The sequence below is a fragment of the Martes martes genome (assembly GCF_963455335.1).
Source record: "Martes martes genome assembly, chromosome: 7".
Classification (NCBI taxonomy): domain Eukaryota; kingdom Metazoa; phylum Chordata; class Mammalia; order Carnivora; family Mustelidae; genus Martes; species Martes martes.
The window spans coordinates 141440930-141458222 of NC_137894.1; the positions used below are offsets into that span (position 1 = coordinate 141440930).

The 17293-nt window shown below is 53.5% G+C and overlaps 1 protein-coding gene across 5 annotated transcripts in view; it reads left to right on the top strand.

The window, feature by feature from the left end:
- PPP2R5C (protein phosphatase 2 regulatory subunit B'gamma) overlaps positions 1-17293 on the top strand; it is a 122920-nt gene that overhangs the window by 90521 nt on the left and 15106 nt on the right. For all 5 annotated transcript variants that reach the window (XM_080809137.1, XM_080809136.1, XM_080809139.1 and 2 more), the window contains 8 exons: positions 574-684; positions 1685-1777; positions 1865-1995; positions 7187-7246; positions 8981-9089; positions 10363-10416; positions 15173-15343; positions 16366-16493. In XM_080809137.1, the coding sequence (XP_080665263.1) occupies positions 574-684; positions 1685-1777; positions 1865-1995; positions 7187-7246; positions 8981-9089; positions 10363-10416; positions 15173-15343; positions 16366-16493 (857 nt within the window). The remainder of the gene's footprint in view (positions 1-573; positions 685-1684; positions 1778-1864; positions 1996-7186; positions 7247-8980; positions 9090-10362; positions 10417-15172; positions 15344-16365; positions 16494-17293) is intronic.

The window sequence follows — 17293 nt, forward strand, 5'->3', positions numbered from 1 at the left end:
CGAGGGGGTCACTCACACTCCAGAGAAATCTCTTCCTAAGTCATTTCTTCCTGAGTCCAGATAGACGAAGACTGCGACCGTCCAGCCCCAGGCACGGTTGGTGGGTCTGGTCTCTCGGTGCCAATCGCAGGCACCTCCGGGGAAGGTGCTCAGTTCTTCGGTCTCTGCTGTGTCCTCCATGATCTCATCCTTTTCTTCCCAGCACTACGCCGGCCTCCTTGCTTGGCACTTACACACGGAAGAGCCTGAGGGCTCCCCACTGCCCGCTGGCACTGGCTGGTGCTAGTTGTCCGTGAATCGGGCAGCTCAGAGTCGAGCAGGAGTCTCGGTGGCCGGCCGGCCGTGGGCCACGTTTCCTGCTGCTCTCCTGACCCCAGATCTCGTTGGGGATGCTCGCTGCTTCCCTAATCTTAAGAATAAGGACAAGCCAGATAACTGCTGGAAGCAGCTATCATGACAATTAAAATGTTTTCCGTAAATATTTTTTTAATGTTTCCTGTAAACGTTTTTTTAAATGTTTCCTGTAAATACCTTGAATGTCCTGGTTATGACTCAAGAATGTGTGGATTTTAGTTTGCAGTTAACATGTTTCGAACATTACCACCTTCCTCCAATCCTACGGGAGCAGAATTTGACCCCGAGGAAGACGAGCCCACGTTAGAAGCAGCCTGGCCTCATCTACAGGTACTGAACTCTGAGAATGCCCCAGAAACGGGCACGAATTAAATGTGTGTAATCGCGGGTTTTTCTCTAAAGCAAGTGTGCTGGCCTCCAGGGCCTCACTCCGGCTTATTGCAGATGGACCTCTGACCTTGCAAACCTGTCCATCTAAGAAAGGTATTTTAGCGGAAGTGAGAACATCAAATGGTTTGTTTGTTTGGACCCCTTGATACGAACTACAAAGACACAGAATTGCCAGTATGTTGGTAATGAAAGTGACCTCCTCGCCCATAGCCATTAGATCAAGGCCTTTTGCAGCTAGATGCTCCCGCCACCCCATTTTCAGGGTGTAGATATGATGCGACCCAAAGCTCCCCTGCTAACTTGCGCATTTGTAAGGCAAAAAGTTGATCGTAGATCAGACTGGATGCCTGAGAAGACCCTGAGCCCAGCGCAAGCAGAGTGTGTGCAAGCCACGCGCCACACCGGGGCCTGGGTCGTCCGCAGGAGGGGAGATAGAGAGGGGAGAGCTGGGAACGAGCAAGATGGGGAACAGATCACAAAGGGGGGCTGTCTCGGGGGCAGCATGCAACCCACTCGTGAAGGGGAGGAGCGTCCCAGCCCTGGGTGACCACGTCCGTGACCCGCTCACCGAGCCGTCCCAGCTTCCTGTCCGCCTGGCTCTGCCAGGACACATGCCCACGGCGGGTGTAGGTCCCAGCCCGCTGTAGCTGCTGCGCACTGTGGTCTCCCGGCAGCCTCAGCTGAGCACCAGTGACCCCCACTGCGGGTATCATCTTGTTTAAATGCTATTTAAGGCTGTAGTCTGTGGTTCTGAGCTAAATAAAACAATATTGTCTTCAGTTGTAATTAAATGAAGCCATAGTATTTGGACTTAATTCTGTAGATACGTCGCTTTTTATTAAGGCTTAATATTTTCAGAGATTCAACTCATGATGTATCTTTAATCTCCAGCTAATAAAATACCAGGTTGTTTGACTCATTGTTGTTTTTTTCCTCCTAGCTTGTTTATGAATTTTTCTTAAGATTTTTAGAGTCTCCAGATTTCCAACCTAATATAGCGAAGAAATATATCGATCAGAAATTTGTATTGCAGGTAAGGTACCAATTAGCTGAAGCTTCAAAAGCCCTAAACTACAGCACGTTAATTGCCTGTTCACTGAGTGTCTTTTTCTCCTTGAAGCTTTTAGAGCTCTTTGACAGTGAAGATCCTCGAGAGAGAGATTTTCTTAAAACTACCCTTCACAGAATCTATGGAAAATTCTTAGGCTTAAGAGCTTACATCAGAAAACAGATAAATAATATATTTTATAGGTAAGTCGGTGTGTGGGTGACGTGTCTCTTTTTGCATGATGATGGTCGTGTTCACACTCAGTGCTTCTCCCCACCCCAAGCCCATCATTCCCTTTGGCAAGTGACTGGGGAGTGGGAGCGGCCTGCCTGTGGTGTGCTGGGCGGCAGTGGCCCCCTTCTGCCTCCCCCGCCCCTCCCTCTCTGCCCGCTCCCCTCCCTCACCCACCCCCAGCATCTCACCACACTGCCTTCCTCTGTTTGCGTTTTCACCCAGCTGTCCAGGGTGGGTCCACCTAGAACCCGTGCAAAGCCAGCTGTCACTCCTTCCCCCTGCACGTTACGTCATCCCCCCCTGCCCTCAATGCATCTCAGAGAGCGGGCGGGAGGGAGGAGTAAGCAGGGGTCCTTAGCAGCTCTCCCAAGCTAGAGAACTATACCAGAGGTCTGGAAACCCTGTCTACGTCGGGGCAGAGGAGGGCCTGCCGGAAGCAGCAGGTGTAGGTGGCACCTACACCTAGGTCATCCCTAGGCCTGTGGGACTGCAGAGACGGGTCCGTCTGGGGAGCTGGGTGCAGAAGTTGCCCTGTCTGGGTTTACATAGAGGAGGGCACAGCCCCATGGCTCATGAAAGAATGTTCCGTGATATTCCAAGGACGGTATTCACCTTAACTCTGCCCCCTCGTCCTCCCTATCCTGGCCACAGCTTCTTATTGACTCTTAAAGCCTGAACACCCCTCAGTCTGCCTGCCACTGTCCCCACGGTTCTGCCGCCTCCTGAGTCACGTGGGTGACTGTCCAACTTTGGATGGATGAGCCTAAGCCCTGGGCATGGCCGGCCTCCTCATTTGTGTCTCTGCTCACCTCCAGGCCCCTTCCACATGGGCGCCTCCTGGAACGGTCTTTCCACCCGCCCTTGACTGCAGCCTCACAGGCTCGCAGATGCGTCCCCGCGCCAGAAAGCCCCCCTGGCTTGGCAGACAGGTCTCCCCGCAGCACAGGCATTGTCCTGGCTGCTTTACAACACGAGTCCAGCAACAGCTTCGCGCCCGTTGGGGCACCAGATGAAGGCTGATGCATGAAAGACTTAATGTGTCTTGGCCGTCCCTGGAGAGCTCACTGTGAGCAGTTTATTCTGAGAATTTGGGCTTCCCGGGTCAGCTTGCCTTGAAGGCCCCTGACCCCAGGCTGGCTCCAGGTAGTGACAGATCTCAGCGGTGACAGCCGTGTGTTCTAGGTCCCCCCGTGAGATAAAGCACACAGGTTTCACATTGTCCAGCCATGGGGCCTCAGTGAGGGTGATGTACAGGCCCTCGCCAGGAGCGCCACAGAGGCCAGGCACGTCCCTTCTTAGGCACAGTGACCCAGCAAGGGAGAGGGGGGCAGAGACAGATGGAGAGCCCACCACGGAGAACAGCAGCCTCGGGGGCTTCTGGAACCTGTCCCTCTGTGATCAGAGAAGGACATCGCGTTTCCTGGGTGTTGTCTTCCTCGCTCCTTCTTGGCCTCGTGCTTCCTTCTGAATGGGGTCATTACGCGGCCGAGGTACTTCTCTATTGAAACATTTTATACGTTGTTTAAACAGCAAAGAACAGGTACAATTTAAATTCTGATCTTTTAGGCCCAAAATTAAAGCTCTACCTAAAGTGAGGGTTTTTTTTTTTTAATTAAAATGTGGGTTTGTTCAGAGAGCAGAATCACAAATCATGAAGAATCTCAGTACAGTAACGAAAACATTTAAATTATTCAGAAGTCGCTGTACTTGATTTCGTTCTCACCGAGTGCCCCAGGCTGGTGTGTGGTGCTCTTGGGTTTCAGCCATTTTTTTCTGTCACTGTCGTTCCCGACCGATGCCATCAAAAGCAGGCACATTGTGTGGATTCTGTAGTCGGTCTCCGCCTTCCACACCTCCGGTTTCCTGCGGGAAGGAAGGAAGGAGAAGGATCGTGAGAGAAGTCTGTGGCATGACCCCATCTTGGAAGAAAAGATCTCTGCAGCCTGTTAGGTTTATCTCGCCGAAAGTGTTAAAGTCAAGCCCCTGTTTGGATAGTTTCTCCTTCTGATGAGCACGTGGGAACCGGGAGCGACGGGGATCTGCTCTGTTGATGGCCACGGCCCAGCCACGGCGAGCTGGAACCCCGGCCGTGAGCAGGGGCGGCCCAGGGCTCCGGGTCTGTTACAGCCCAGTGGCTGGGATCAGCAACAGCCGATGACTTTCTCGCAGATCCGTAATCAGAGCCGGGCCCCGTGGGCAGTTCCACGGCTGCCCACGGTCTGTGGGGGCCTACCCGTGCAGGATGGCTCCGGGCAGGACCTCAGGTGGCTTCCAGGAAGGAAGAAGCAGGAGCCCCCCGTCCTCCACGAGGCTCGGCCGGTGACTGGAGCAGATTCCCTTCTCCCTTCTGTGCCGATGCAAGCGACTCACGGGACGACAGATCCGCAGGGGGGAGACAGAATCTGCCTCTTCATGTGAGGCTCAGGGCACATCCCACGGGGAGGAAGGATACTGATGGTGTCCGTTCTGGAGACCGCCTCCAGCCAGCAGGTTCTGGTTCGGCTTCTAGAGAGTCCTGACTGTGTTTTGCTGGAAAAGTGAGAGACACCATCCAACTCCACGTGCAGACGTCTTCATTATGGCTTTCTCCCCACTCCGCACCGTCCTCTCTCGTCCCTCTTGGGAAAAGTTAAAAGGAGATCTGGTTTCTCTTTTTCACATCTACTTCAAGTCAGGTCAAATAAATAGAAACAAAGAATTTTGTTTGCCGATTCAAAGAGGTACGTGCACCCCGGTGTTCAGAGCAGCAACGTCCACGGTAGCAAAGTTGCAGAGAGAGCCCAGATGTCCACGGACAGACGAACGGATAAAGAAGGTTCAGTGTATACATGCAATGGAATATCACTCAGCCGTCAAAAAGAAGGAGAGCTTGCTGTTGGCAGTGATGTGGATGGAACTGGAGGGCGTTATGCTGAGCAAAATAAGTCAGAGAAAGATAGTTGTCGTAGGATTTCACTCGTATGTGGAATTTAAGAAACAAAACAGATGAACATAGGTGAAGGGAAAATCAAGTAAGACGAAATCAGAGAGGGAGGCAAACCGTGAGAGGGGGGAGGGGGGTGGGCGGACGGGGTAACTGGGTGACGGGCATTAAGGAGGTCACGTGATGGAGTGAGCCCTGGGTGTCACATGAGACTGGCAAATCACTGGATTGCCCTGGAACCAGTGCTACGCTGTATGTTAACTGTATGTCAACTACACTGTATGTTAACTAGCTTGAATTCAAATTAAAAAAAAAAAAAAACTATCTCTGATGAAAAAAAGAAACGAAGTGCTTATCAAGAAGAATATAGTGATGCTGATTTAGGAAAACAAAATGGCCAGCAGCGGAAGGCCGTCCTTGTTCACATGCGACAGCCGGAGCGTCTAGAGCCCGAGCCCAGCAGAGGCCCAGAGCCGAGTCTTCGGGCGCCACGTGCAGTCCTGCTGCCTTCCCGGCCCCCAAGAGGAGCAGAGAGGCCGGTGGCATGGCTGTACTTCGTACAAAGCTCCAACTTTGCATGTGGAAACTGAGAAAACAAGCAACGTGCAAGTTGAGTTTTATAAATCTGAGCGCGTCCGAGCACAGACGCAGCACAAAGGACGGGGCTCCAGGGGGTCGGCGCCCAGGCTCCAGGCAGGTGCAGCGCAGAGCCCGGTGGGGAGTTGAGGGCTGTGTCCCCTGCCGTAGGACTGTACCGCCTGCTTCTCACCAGCCAGGTGCCCCGTGCTGTCTGGGTCACTCCCCACCACCCGTTCATGCCGTGGCACTGTGGTTCTCTGTTCGGTGGCTGTAGCCGACCCATGTGAGGCACTCGGGGGGCCACCCTGCGTGTCTGCCTTGCCCACCTCCTGCCCGCGGCCCGCTCCCCGCTCCCCACTCCGTTTCACAGACCTTCGCTCCAGCCCTGCCTTCTCCCTCCTGCCCCACCCCGTCCAGACATGTCAGCCCTCCTCCATGGCCTGGTTCAAGTACCAGACCTTCCGAGAATTCTGCCCATTGCGGAATGTGGCAGTGTCAAGGCCCACCCTTAGGAACATTTCACGTCCTGTGGATATTTGACCTGTTCTTTACCTTGAGGTCCCATGTCCGTTCATCACAAACAAGAACAACGAAATTTCAGAGTCTTTTTTTTTTTTTTAATCGTCACAAACTCTTATTTTTGGCGTAGAGCTGTCTCTAAACTGTTCTTGTCAACGGAGAGGCAGAATCCTTTTTCGGACCCCACTCCCGGCAGGCAGGCGCCCATGCCTTGGTTGCGGTGGACTCCAGGCGAGCACGGTGTGGGCAGGAGTGGGCTCCGGGCTTCTGAGGAAATCCTTGGGAGCTGGGGAGATGTTGCCCTGTTCAGTGTCCCTGTTCCTTCTCGTAGTTCCCAGCCTGTCAACGTGTTCTAAGCATGGGACAGATGCTGCAGGGGCCATGGGAGCCCACTGGGCAGGCACAGCGTGAGAGGCTTCTCAGGACGCAGATCAGCTGCTCGTACTGGGGTTCCAGGAGGGGGTGCTTGAATCCGTGAGGGGCCATGCAGGGTGTCTGTGAGGAAGCAGGCAAGACAGCCCAAGTGGGCAGGAAGGGACTTCTGCCCTGGCACAGACCCAGCCAACTGTTGGAGGTTTTAAAACTGAGGAAGGTGGGGGCACCTGGGTGGCTCAGTGGGTTAAAGCCTCTACCCTCGGCTCCAGTCCTGATCCCAGGGTCTTGGGATCGATCCCCATGTCGGGCTCTCTGCTCGGCGGGGAGCCTGCTTCCTTCTCTCTCTCTCTCTCTCTGCCTGCCTCTCTGCCTACTCGTGATCTCTGTCAAATAAATAAATAAAATCTTTAAAAAAAAAAAAAAACTGAGGAAGGGTCAAGTTAGGTTGGCATGAAGCAAAAAATGACCCCTGAGGGATGGGTCGCAGGATGTAGGTGTGATAAGGCAGGTGGCAAATTGCTCATCATCACCTGTGGGCGGCTGAAGTAGGGGAGCTCATAGTACAGACCCTACAGCCTTTCTCCGTCTTTGGAAATCCGAAGTAAAATGTTGGCGGGACATTTGAGCAGACCCATGCGCTCTGCAATCCAGGTCTTTGCACACCACCCTCCCCCCAAAGCACCTTGTTTCCTTATTCAGAGGATTTTAGTCTTTACAGTTGTTACTTCAGTGTCAAATTCTAAGTGGCCTGTTGCTTCTTCTAGGTTTATTTATGAAACAGAGCATCACAACGGCATAGCAGAGTTACTGGAAATCCTGGGGAGGTGAGTCGTCTCTGTTCCTGGCAGCGAGTGGAATGGATTCCAGAGTGATTGAGCTCACTGAGTCCAGCAGCCCTCCCCAGAGCGAGGCAACTGAAACCATTCCCGGAGGAACTAAGACCTCTCTTGATAGAAGGGGTTGGTGAGGTCTGGGGTTAGAAGAAAAACCCCCTGGGTGCCTGGCTCGGCACGCAGGTGCTGTTTCACACCCCTCGTCAAAGACGGTTACCTTAAGGTTTATGTGTGACACCTGGAAGAATGGATCATTTACCGTACACCGGCGGTGTTGAGTAAATGCTAATATTTCAGATTGCTTGGGTTTTATAACTTTTTTATAAATGTTCTTAAAAGTAATTAACATTTTAAAAATTTTACCATCTTAAGCCAAGTGGCGTTCTTGCTTGCTAAATCAGTGACCCATAGATTTTTATATCAGACCTCCAACCCACTGTTTCCCAGAGGTCCTCGGGGTTCCCCAGTCGAATAAGCTTGGAAGTGCTCTCCCCCAGCACATTCCTCAGGGATTCAGCTGCATCAGCCACTAGAGGTTCTGAGGGACACTGCAGGGAGGGAAGCTGTGTCCGTCCCCGGAGCTTTGGAAACACAGGAAGCCTGTCTCTGGGAACACAGGTGTCGTCTGATCTATCTGCGCTCCAGCAACGCTGAGAAAACCATCCTTGCTATTTTAGATAGAATGTGAAAAAACCGTTAGTCCTCGAGCAGAAGTCTACTTTGACCTGTTTCAGCACAGTCGGCCGGTTACACTCTCTCAGTAGAGTATGGTGAGCGGTCGAGGGCCCCTTACTAGTTGTATTACCTTCCTTCACTAGTCTTGGCCACTGTTTTCTTAGTGAAGTGGGGGAAATCCACTCACCTCCAACATGTTGCAAGAAGGGCGTGAAGTGTCCGCGCAGCCCGATGTGTCACAGAGAGGACTCTGCTCCCTGCTGCTGGGATCCAGAAGAGGTGTTTGACCTTGAGGGTCTCCCGGATGCAAATGAGCAGGTCATCCCTAATGTCCACTTCAGACAGCCTGCGACACACACGTGCCCAGGACCCCTAGAGGGTGCAGAACAGTCTAGAAATTGCCGTCACTGCTCCATAGCTCCAGCACGTGTCTGTGCTTGCCAAATAATAAAACCAAATAGAGAAAAAGGGAGCCCCCTCGCCCAGCTGGAAACCAGTGGGTACGCTACTTAATGTTAGAGACAAAGCTTCAGTTGGGAGGCAGGAGTGATAACCCCTTCCTTTGTAGAAGGGAACGACTTCCTGGCTGATTTGTAGCCAACTCCCATCTTGCACACTCAGTCTCTATCCTGCCAGCTTCAGAGGAACGAACCCAAATTTCTCCAGGGAGGTGCCAATTCCTAAAAATGGGTGAAGGCAAAGGGAAGGTGCCGGGGTTGGGCAGACCCAGAGTGGGGGTCCCACGGAAGCTGCCTGGCCTCCACGGCCTGTCTAAAGAAGGAGGCTTTGCCCCCAGGGACTCGCGCTGTTTTGGGTAACCCAGAACAAATCCAGAATTTTAGAATTATCTTACACATAACAAAGATAAAAATGACCGTGCTTCTTGGAAGATATTTAGTTTTCTTTTTCATTTCTGTTAATATCGTCTTTTGTGCAACATACATTTTGCTTACCAATTTTTATGCTGAAAACGAGAAAAGAAAAACCGAGATTTTTTTTAAACCTGGAAATTATAAATACTCAAACTTTGAATAAATTCTGTGTTCACAGTATAATTAATGGATTTGCCTTACCACTAAAAGAAGAGCACAAGATTTTCTTACTGAAGGTGTTGCTACCTTTGCACAAAGTGAAATCTCTGAGTGTCTACCATCCACAGGTAAGGGGTGCCCAGCGGTGAGGCGCAGGTGGGGACACTCGCTAGCACAGGGTCTCCGTGTGAGCACTGATGAGCCCGAGACACAGAATCCCAGCCTGTTACTGGGAGTGTCCTCTCTGTTATGTCCCATTGCCGATGTAGGTGATCGAAAGGATACAAGGGTCAAGAGATTCCCTCTTAAGAAAATCAGAAACATCTCAGGAATGGAGAATTTCAGAATTCGTTCTAAGCACAGAGAAGGGGGTGACTCACTTGATGACAGGCGTCCAGGGCACTTCTCAGAGGAAGTTTTCTGTCGGATTTAAAATCCGGCTCCTTCAAGAAGAAGCCTCTGTCTGTGGCCAGCGACAAAGCTGTGGGCTTCCTGTAGTTTGCAGAAATCTGATGACAGTTACCCTGAACACCTGGTCCCTAAGTGGTTCCTACCTGGTTAGGCGGCTGCACTTACCCAGGAGACGTGGTCCCTCCTTCCCTCTTGCCCTCGTGAGCCCTGCATGGACGGGTGTGGACGGTCGGGGACAAGCCTGGCAGCCAGCGGGCTCCCCCGTCCTGCAGGCCCTCACGCTGGGGGGCACAGTGTGTCGGCACAGGCTCAGTCACAGAAAGTGTATTCTTTTCTTTTTTTTAAGATTTTATTTATTTATTTGACAGAGAGAGATCACAAGTAGGCAGAGAGGCAGGCAGAGAGAGAGGGAGAAGCAGGCTCCCTGATGAACAGAGAGCCCGATGCGGGGCTCGATCCCAGGACCCCGAGATCATGACCTGAGCCGAAGGCAGAGGCTTAACCCACTGAGCCACCCAGGCGCCCCAGGAAGTGTATTCTTTACGGGAATCTCAGCACGTCAGCTTCCTGGGAAGTATTTTACTTCGTGGTGGGTTTTTTTCCTCCTCTTGCCGTTCATTGGTGGTGGTCGCTGTACTTCCAGCCAGCTTGTTACCCTGTTAATTGTTCTACAGAAGAGATTAATAGTTCAGTGGTTTAAGGTGCAACCAGATTTTAATTTGTCTTTTTCCAGCTGTTAGATGACTTGTTAATTACAGTCTCTAAGAAGAGGGTGAGGAAAATCCCCGCCAAACCAAGGCTGACTTGTCGATATTCGTCTGAAAAACTGTTTCCTGATTTTTTTAGCTTTCTGCTGTCTTGTGCCTGAGAATCCCCCTCAGAGCACCAATGTCTGCCTGCCCAGGGTGGGAGAGGCCATGCCAAGGGGGTGGGGGGCAGCGTTGCCGTTTTGGAGGGAAACGCTAATGCCCCCTCTCCTGTACTTCGCAGCTGGCGTACTGTGTCGTGCAGTTTTTAGAAAAGGACAGCACCCTCACTGAACCAGTAAGTATGCACTCTGGCTGGGACCTTGGTCCGGGCGCCGGTGCACCCGTGATGTGGCCTGTGGGTGTCCCCAGATGTCCTATCACCGTTACTGCACTGGCCAAGTAGCTGCTCAGACCACGTCATCACCTGCGGTCACACGGACAAACACGCTGCTTCCCTTCATGTGTCGTGTGTGTTCAGAATGTGGCGACTTGGATTACAGGGTCCTTTACCGCGGTGGTGATCGTACGTGAGCAAATTGCTTCTTCCCTGAGCTGGACCACAGTCCTCCGAACGGGAGACGCTGGCGTGTGGATCGCGCACCCTTGAGCTGCGGCGTTCCTCCCGGGTCGGAGGGTAGCTGCTCCGTGATCACCACGTCACAAGTGCCCGGTGGCAACTGTTGAGCATGTTGATTTCCAGATTTCTCAGCCTGTTATCTTGACTAAAAACGAAGGCTGTCATATCCCAGATTAGCCAAGTGGAAGGTGTGGGGGGCCGGTGTAAGCCTTTGAATACGCTTTTTTTTTGGTAGCTTTATTGAGCTATAATGCATATACCATACGTCTCGCCCATTTGAAACGTACAATTCAGTGGCTCTTTGGTATATTACGTTATTAATTTTCTTTAACCGTGGTAAAGTGCATGTAGCATAAAATGCGATGTGCCATTTTCGCCGTACATGCGCAGGGCATTAATTACGTCCCAGTGCTGCCCAGCTGTCACCACGATTCCCAGAACTTGGTTATCGTCCCAGACAGAAGCTCTGATCCCCCCAAACGCCGACTCCCGCTTCCCCTCTGCCCACCCCTGGTGGCCTCTCACCTGCTTTCTGTGTCCGCGAGTTGGCCTTGTCGAGGTGCGGGTGGACTCGTGCAGGATGTCGTCAGGGTTTAGACCCTCCGTGCCTGTGTCAGGACTCGGTCCCCGGGTGCGACTGGATGGACTCCCTTGAGTTCTGTTCGTCCACCCCCCTGCCGGCAGACGCTGGGGTCGCTGTGAGTGTGGGTGTCAGGGGTCTGTGCAGGTCCCCGCTCTCGGCCCTGTCGGTTGTACAGCTCGAGGGGCAGTGCCGGGTCAGCCAGTGTTCCTGGGCTTAGCTCTGGGAGGAGCCACCCCACTCTCCCCGCCCCACCCCCCGCCAGCGGCTACACGGGCTCCGCGCCCTCCACATCCTTGCCGACACTTGGGGTCATCCCTTTTTTCATCCTGGCCATCTAGTGAGCGTGTGGTGGCGTCTCTGGGGGCTCTTTGATTGGCATGTCCCTCCCGGCTGAAGAAGTTGGGCATCTCTTCATGCACTGGTTGGTCACCTGGTGCGGACAGACCCCTTCAGATCCGCTACCCATGTTTTGTCAGCCAGGCAGTTTCTTACCGCTGAGTAACAAAGTGAGAAGTACGGAGTGTCAGCTGCAGCGTGTGGCTACTCTTTCTGAAGCTAACCGTTGGGATAGAAAAGGCAAATGTTGTCATTCCGGCATTCTCCATCCACAGTGGTCCTGTGAGGTTGTGAGTGTTGCATAATTTCTCTGTTTCTGGGCCACACTGGCTCCCGATCTCTGCCTTCTTCTGAACCCCGTGCACTGACTCCCGGAGTCACCCGGCAACTCCGGAAGACCCCTCGACCACACCCCCGGGGTCCCCGCATGCCTCTGCCTCCTCCCGAGATTCTGGAAGCCCCCAAGGAGAGGCACCAGACTTACCAGACTTCAGTGTCAAACCCAGAGCGTTTTCTCCCTGTCAGGGTCGGGTTATCTTTATCCCCCTTGACTAAACGGAGGACGTGTCTCGGTGGGGAAGGACCGCTGAGGTGGCCCCAGTGATCAAGTCTCTTCTCCAGTGGGGCCGCGTCCTCGGGGCCTGTGTCTGTGTTGGACAGTGGCTCCCCACCAACGGGTTGGAACCATTACCAATGACACGTATGGAAACAGATTCTGACACACGCCCTGCCTTTTCTACCTCAGAAATACGGGAAAGAAAAACACGGAAGGAAAGAAAAAGCGTGCACTGTCCTGATTTTTCTCTGTGTGTATTTCTCACACGCTCCAGGGGCTGAAGAATCCACCGGACGCTGCGCCGCGTTCGCCGCAGGCCAGGCCCCCACCGTAGTGCCCCGGTCCCCGGCCAGGTCTGTCACAGCCCGAGTCCTAATCCTGCCCAGCACGGCCCCTGTTCTTCCTTCCCCAGAGACGAGTGCGAAAGCTGACAGCAGTTGGCGGGAGCGGGAGCTCTTGGCCATAGTTGTCTGAGGGAAGGAGAGAGGCGACCGCCGGCCTCCACTGGGTCCTTCTGTCTTAGACCGTAAGCTCTGAGTCGGCACAGGCGTGGAGAGGCTCCCGCACGGCCGGTGCCCGGGACTGCCACCCAGATTCGCTTCATTCCCGAATCCCAGTGCTCCGTGGACCGCAGAAAGCAGATTTTTTCTGCACATCAAAACCGTGCAGACCCTCACCTCGGGGAACTCCTGTCTTTGAAGTTCCCATGTTATGAAATACAGAGGCTGCTCTGTCTTCCTTCAGCATTGAAAGCTCGTCGACAAGAAGATGAACGGGATAAAGTCTTGTGAAGGTGTGCATCCACTTGGCAGCACTGAGGAGGACACGGCACCCACGGGGGGGGGTCTCAGGGTCTGGACCCAAGGCTCTCCTGAAGCCAGTATGGCCAAGGTCAGGAATGTTTAAAGTACGATCCACTTAAAAGACCTGCATCACTCCTGTTCAAGGTCTGCAGTTAGTATTTGTGAACTGTGTGTAGCGCTCAGAAACTTTCTTGAACACATATGCTGCTGTTGTAAGAACAATACAAGCTCATCAGATCACAGATGGAAGTAAGATCACGTTATGTTGTCGTCCGCCAGTTTCTTCAGGATAATTGACTTCTGCTACAGGATCTGGTGGGAACCCTCTTTTTCTCTGGTGTGTCGGGGAGGGGCTCGCCTGCCCTCCTCAGCCCCGTCCAGAGAGCAGCACCCCGTCGAGTCTCCAAAGGAGAGCTCAGTGCATGACCTGCGCCCAGCAGCAGACGGCTTTTGCCTCGATGAGCTTCACCAGGCAGGCCCCTCTTTTGCAAAGTGCTGCTGCCTTCTGAAACCATGGTATCGAGCATAGGTCACTCCAGATGGTGTGATAAGTTGGTCCAGTGTGGGGCTCCGATTCCAGAAATAAAACCTCTTCTAGAGACATTGAATAGCTAATGCCTTGTGTTCTGCGTCTCATACGCTAGTGTGTTTTTCCTAACAAAGTACCATTTGACAAATGACAAGGAAGAGTGGGTTTGGGAACTGACAGGCATCTGCCGTAATCTTAACCGTGGTCCCCACACTGGGGAATAGTAGCCGGTCACTAAATGTCCAACAGTTTTGAGCAAAAAGTAGGACCAAAATCATTAAACGCTAGATTTTTTAAGGAAATCCCTTCAGAGACTGTCGTGTTATGAAGTTTTACATCAGACTCCAAAACGAGGAGCACAGTCTTTTTTATAAATGTTGGAATTTCATAAAGTGTCACATCATGAAAAAAAAAAGTGTCACCTCATGAAAGACCATCTTGGAGCCTGAAGGCCAGAAGCGTTCAGTGGAGTTCGGAATGGCTGCTGTTGAAAGGCCCACCGTGTTTTAGCTACAGTCAGGATGTCACCGCTGGCCTGCCCGAGCCGTCAGGCGCTGTCTGCAAGGTTGCGGAGGGTGGGCCGGTGGAGAACACCCACCCGCCAGCCAGAAGGAGCTGGCACTTGCCGTGATCTTCGTGGCGGTCCCGACGCTAGTGAGGGGCTGGGACACTGGTTCCTGAAATGGTGGTGATGGGCTGCGGTTGTGTTTTGGGCCCTTGTGCTCTTTCAGAATGAAGACGGCTGCACTCTAGAAATGTTACTCACCCTCACTGAGCTGAATCTGACACTCTGGGTGGACGATCTTCACTGGTATGTTGTGATAGGAAGTTTGGAAACTATAGGGGTGAGATAGAGAAAGGTTGCCCCACAGAAACTCCTTCTCCCTGCCGACCCGGGCAAGGAAGGTAAGGTCCAGTCCCCGTAGATGAGGGAGCTGTCGCCGCCGCCGGCTGAACATGCCTCTCGGGGGTCGGCGGCGCAGATGCTGTCAGGCGGGGTCCCAGCTGAGGCCACACTGCCGTGCTCCCCACGGGCCAGCACGCCTCAGTGCAAGGTCCTCGCAGCCCCCGAGGTGGTTACCAGCCCACGGTCACGGGTCACATGCACAGAGGGCAGTGGGACCTCAGATCCCCCGGCAGCCCCACGCAGCCTGAGCTACGCCAGGGTCAGCGTATTCCCCGTCTCCTGTTCCGACTCATCTTTGCACAATCGGAAACACCGTGTGTGCACACAGTACGGAGAAATGCCTAGGAACGGTCAGTCTGAGAAAGAAACAGATTCTGCGTACGTGTGACCAGCAGCCTCCCCGCTGACTGCTCCTGCGTGGAAACGGACACACAGTTCCTACTTCCCGTGTCTCTCCATTGTTCTTTTTCTCTCTCAACCCTCCTGACTGCTCCTTTTTTATCTTCTTTTTTTTTTTCTGAAGGGACTGACTGCAGTGGGGTTAAGCAGAGGGAGCGGGTCGCATGTGTTAAAGTGGCGATTCTGCAGTAAATCAGATGAGATCCGGTTCTCTGATTATAAAAAGCCCACGTGCTGATTCACGGCGCGGCTGTTCCGTCTCCACAGAAGAAAGCGTCGCCTGGTTCTGTGGCTCTGCTCGGGGGTCGTGTCCACGGAGCGCAGGCGGCGGGCGTCACACCGTGTGTTTTTTCTCCGGCAGGTGGTGATGGCGCTTCTCAAATACTGGCCAAAGACTCACAGTCCAAAAGAAGTCATGTTCTTGAATGAATTAGAGGAGATCTTAGACGTGATCGAGCCGTCGGAGTTTGTGAAGATCATGGAGCCGCTCTTCCGGCAGCTGGCCAAATGCGTGTCCAGCCCCCACTTCCAGGTACGGAGGGCGGGCCGAGGGCGGCCTCGGTGGGAGTCCACATCGGCGGAGGTGACCGGCTTCGGTGCGTCGCGGCCACACCGTGCTTGTCGTGTGGGCGAAGGGAGATGGCCGGTGTGGTCGTACTTCGAAGGAGGATGCTAAGACGCTGGCTCTATAAAACACACTTGAGCATCTCAGCCGCATCACTGAACCCCTGCTTCTCGCTGAGAGTATTTAGAAAAGGCTCCTCTGGAAAGCCGTCTTTGCCTTCTGTTCCGTGTGCCCCAACGGCTTAACACCTCGCTCCCCGCAGCCGAGCGACGGACACTTGGGGACAAACGGTTCGGCCCTGAGACTCCCTGTCCACAAGCACTTGTTTCTGACACATACACATTCCAACTTTTGTCCCCCCTGTTTGAGGGGGCCTCAGTCACCTGTCGCTCTCCCCTCCTGGGTTCCTCATTCAGCCATTGTGGCCTCGATCTGAAGTCGTCCCCAAGACCTTTGTTCAGCCTGTCTGCCCCTTTGCACGTGCTGGCACGTGTCATGAGCTCACCCTGAGCAAGGCGGCCCTCCTCCTGGCGCCTTCCATGCTGCTGTCTGCCCCGGGGCCTGTCACCTCTGGGGAATTAATTCTCCCATCCTCTGTCTGCCCTGCTGGAACGTAAGCTCTGCGAGGGCGGGAGTCCCGCTTCACCTTGTCCACTCTGACGCCTTGGCTCTTCCCGGACCTGAGACAGAAGGGAGTGGGCAGAAGGCGGGTGGAAGGGAAGCACCTGGCCCGTGTCCTCCGTGTACAGCCCGGGGCAGCCTAGATGTTCCTTGAAAGGGTGGAGAAGTGAGTGAGTGTGTTCTTGGTGGGAGGGAAACCGTCTGCCCTTTGCAGCAGTCTCTTGGACGATGGACTCAAGTGTGCCAAGTCTGTGGTGCTGATTGGCTGATGGGTGTGATTCATCACCTCCCCACGCAGTCGTGGCGAGGGTCCTGCTGAATGAGTATTTCTCGTCGCGGTCACCACAGTTGTGCCCTCCATCTTGCAGGTGGCGGAGCGAGCGCTGTATTACTGGAACAACGAGTACATCATGAGCCTGATCAGCGACAACGCGGCAAAGATCCTGCCCATCATGTTTCCTTCCTTGTACCGCAACTCCAAGACCCACTGGAACAAGTAAGAAGGGGGCGCAGCCGGGGGGGCTTCATCAGTGAAGCTTCTGCCCTCGGCTTAGGTCGTGGTCCCAGGGTCCTGGGATTGAGGTCCGCACTGGGCTCCCTGCTTGGTGGGGAGTCTGCTTCTCTCTCTCCCTCTGTCTGCCGTTCCCCCGCTTGTGTGTGCGCGCGCGCTCTCTCTCTCTAATAAATAAATAAAATCTTTTTAAAAATTAAAAGGAAAAACAGGAAAGAGCTGGCTGTCCACTGGGGCATTTAAAGTTCCCCATATGTCGCTAAAACTTCAATTAGGATTGAGATCCAAGTGCAGAATATCAGTTTAAAAAGGAAACACACACGTAAGCACTTGCAGAGACCTTTCACCTTGCTGTGAAGGTGAATGCAGGTGAAGTCAACACACCGAAAGTCCCGGGCCCCTAAGAGACATCAGCGCGCGGCTCTGGGGGCCGCTGGGGCGCTCCTGGCACGGCCCCGCAGACCTCGTCATTGTATCGACTTTCAGCAGCCTTTTCTCTGCCACATTCATTTTTTATTACGCTCAGCAGGTGGGAGCAAAGGTCCTGGAGCTCAGCCACCGTCCCCGTGTGCATTTAGTACAGTGCAAGAGGCAGTGGTGTCTGCTGCCTGTTGCACAGAGAGCAGTGTTATTTAAGTGTTTCCAGATACGAGTGGGGTTTTATTATGAAGTGAGCTACGAAGTCCCCGTGAACCTACAGCAGCAGAAACAGCGGCAGGCCTGGCAGCAAGGAGGGCGGTCGCGGACGGGACGGGGGGGTTTCTGTGGCTGCTCGCAAGGCCGTG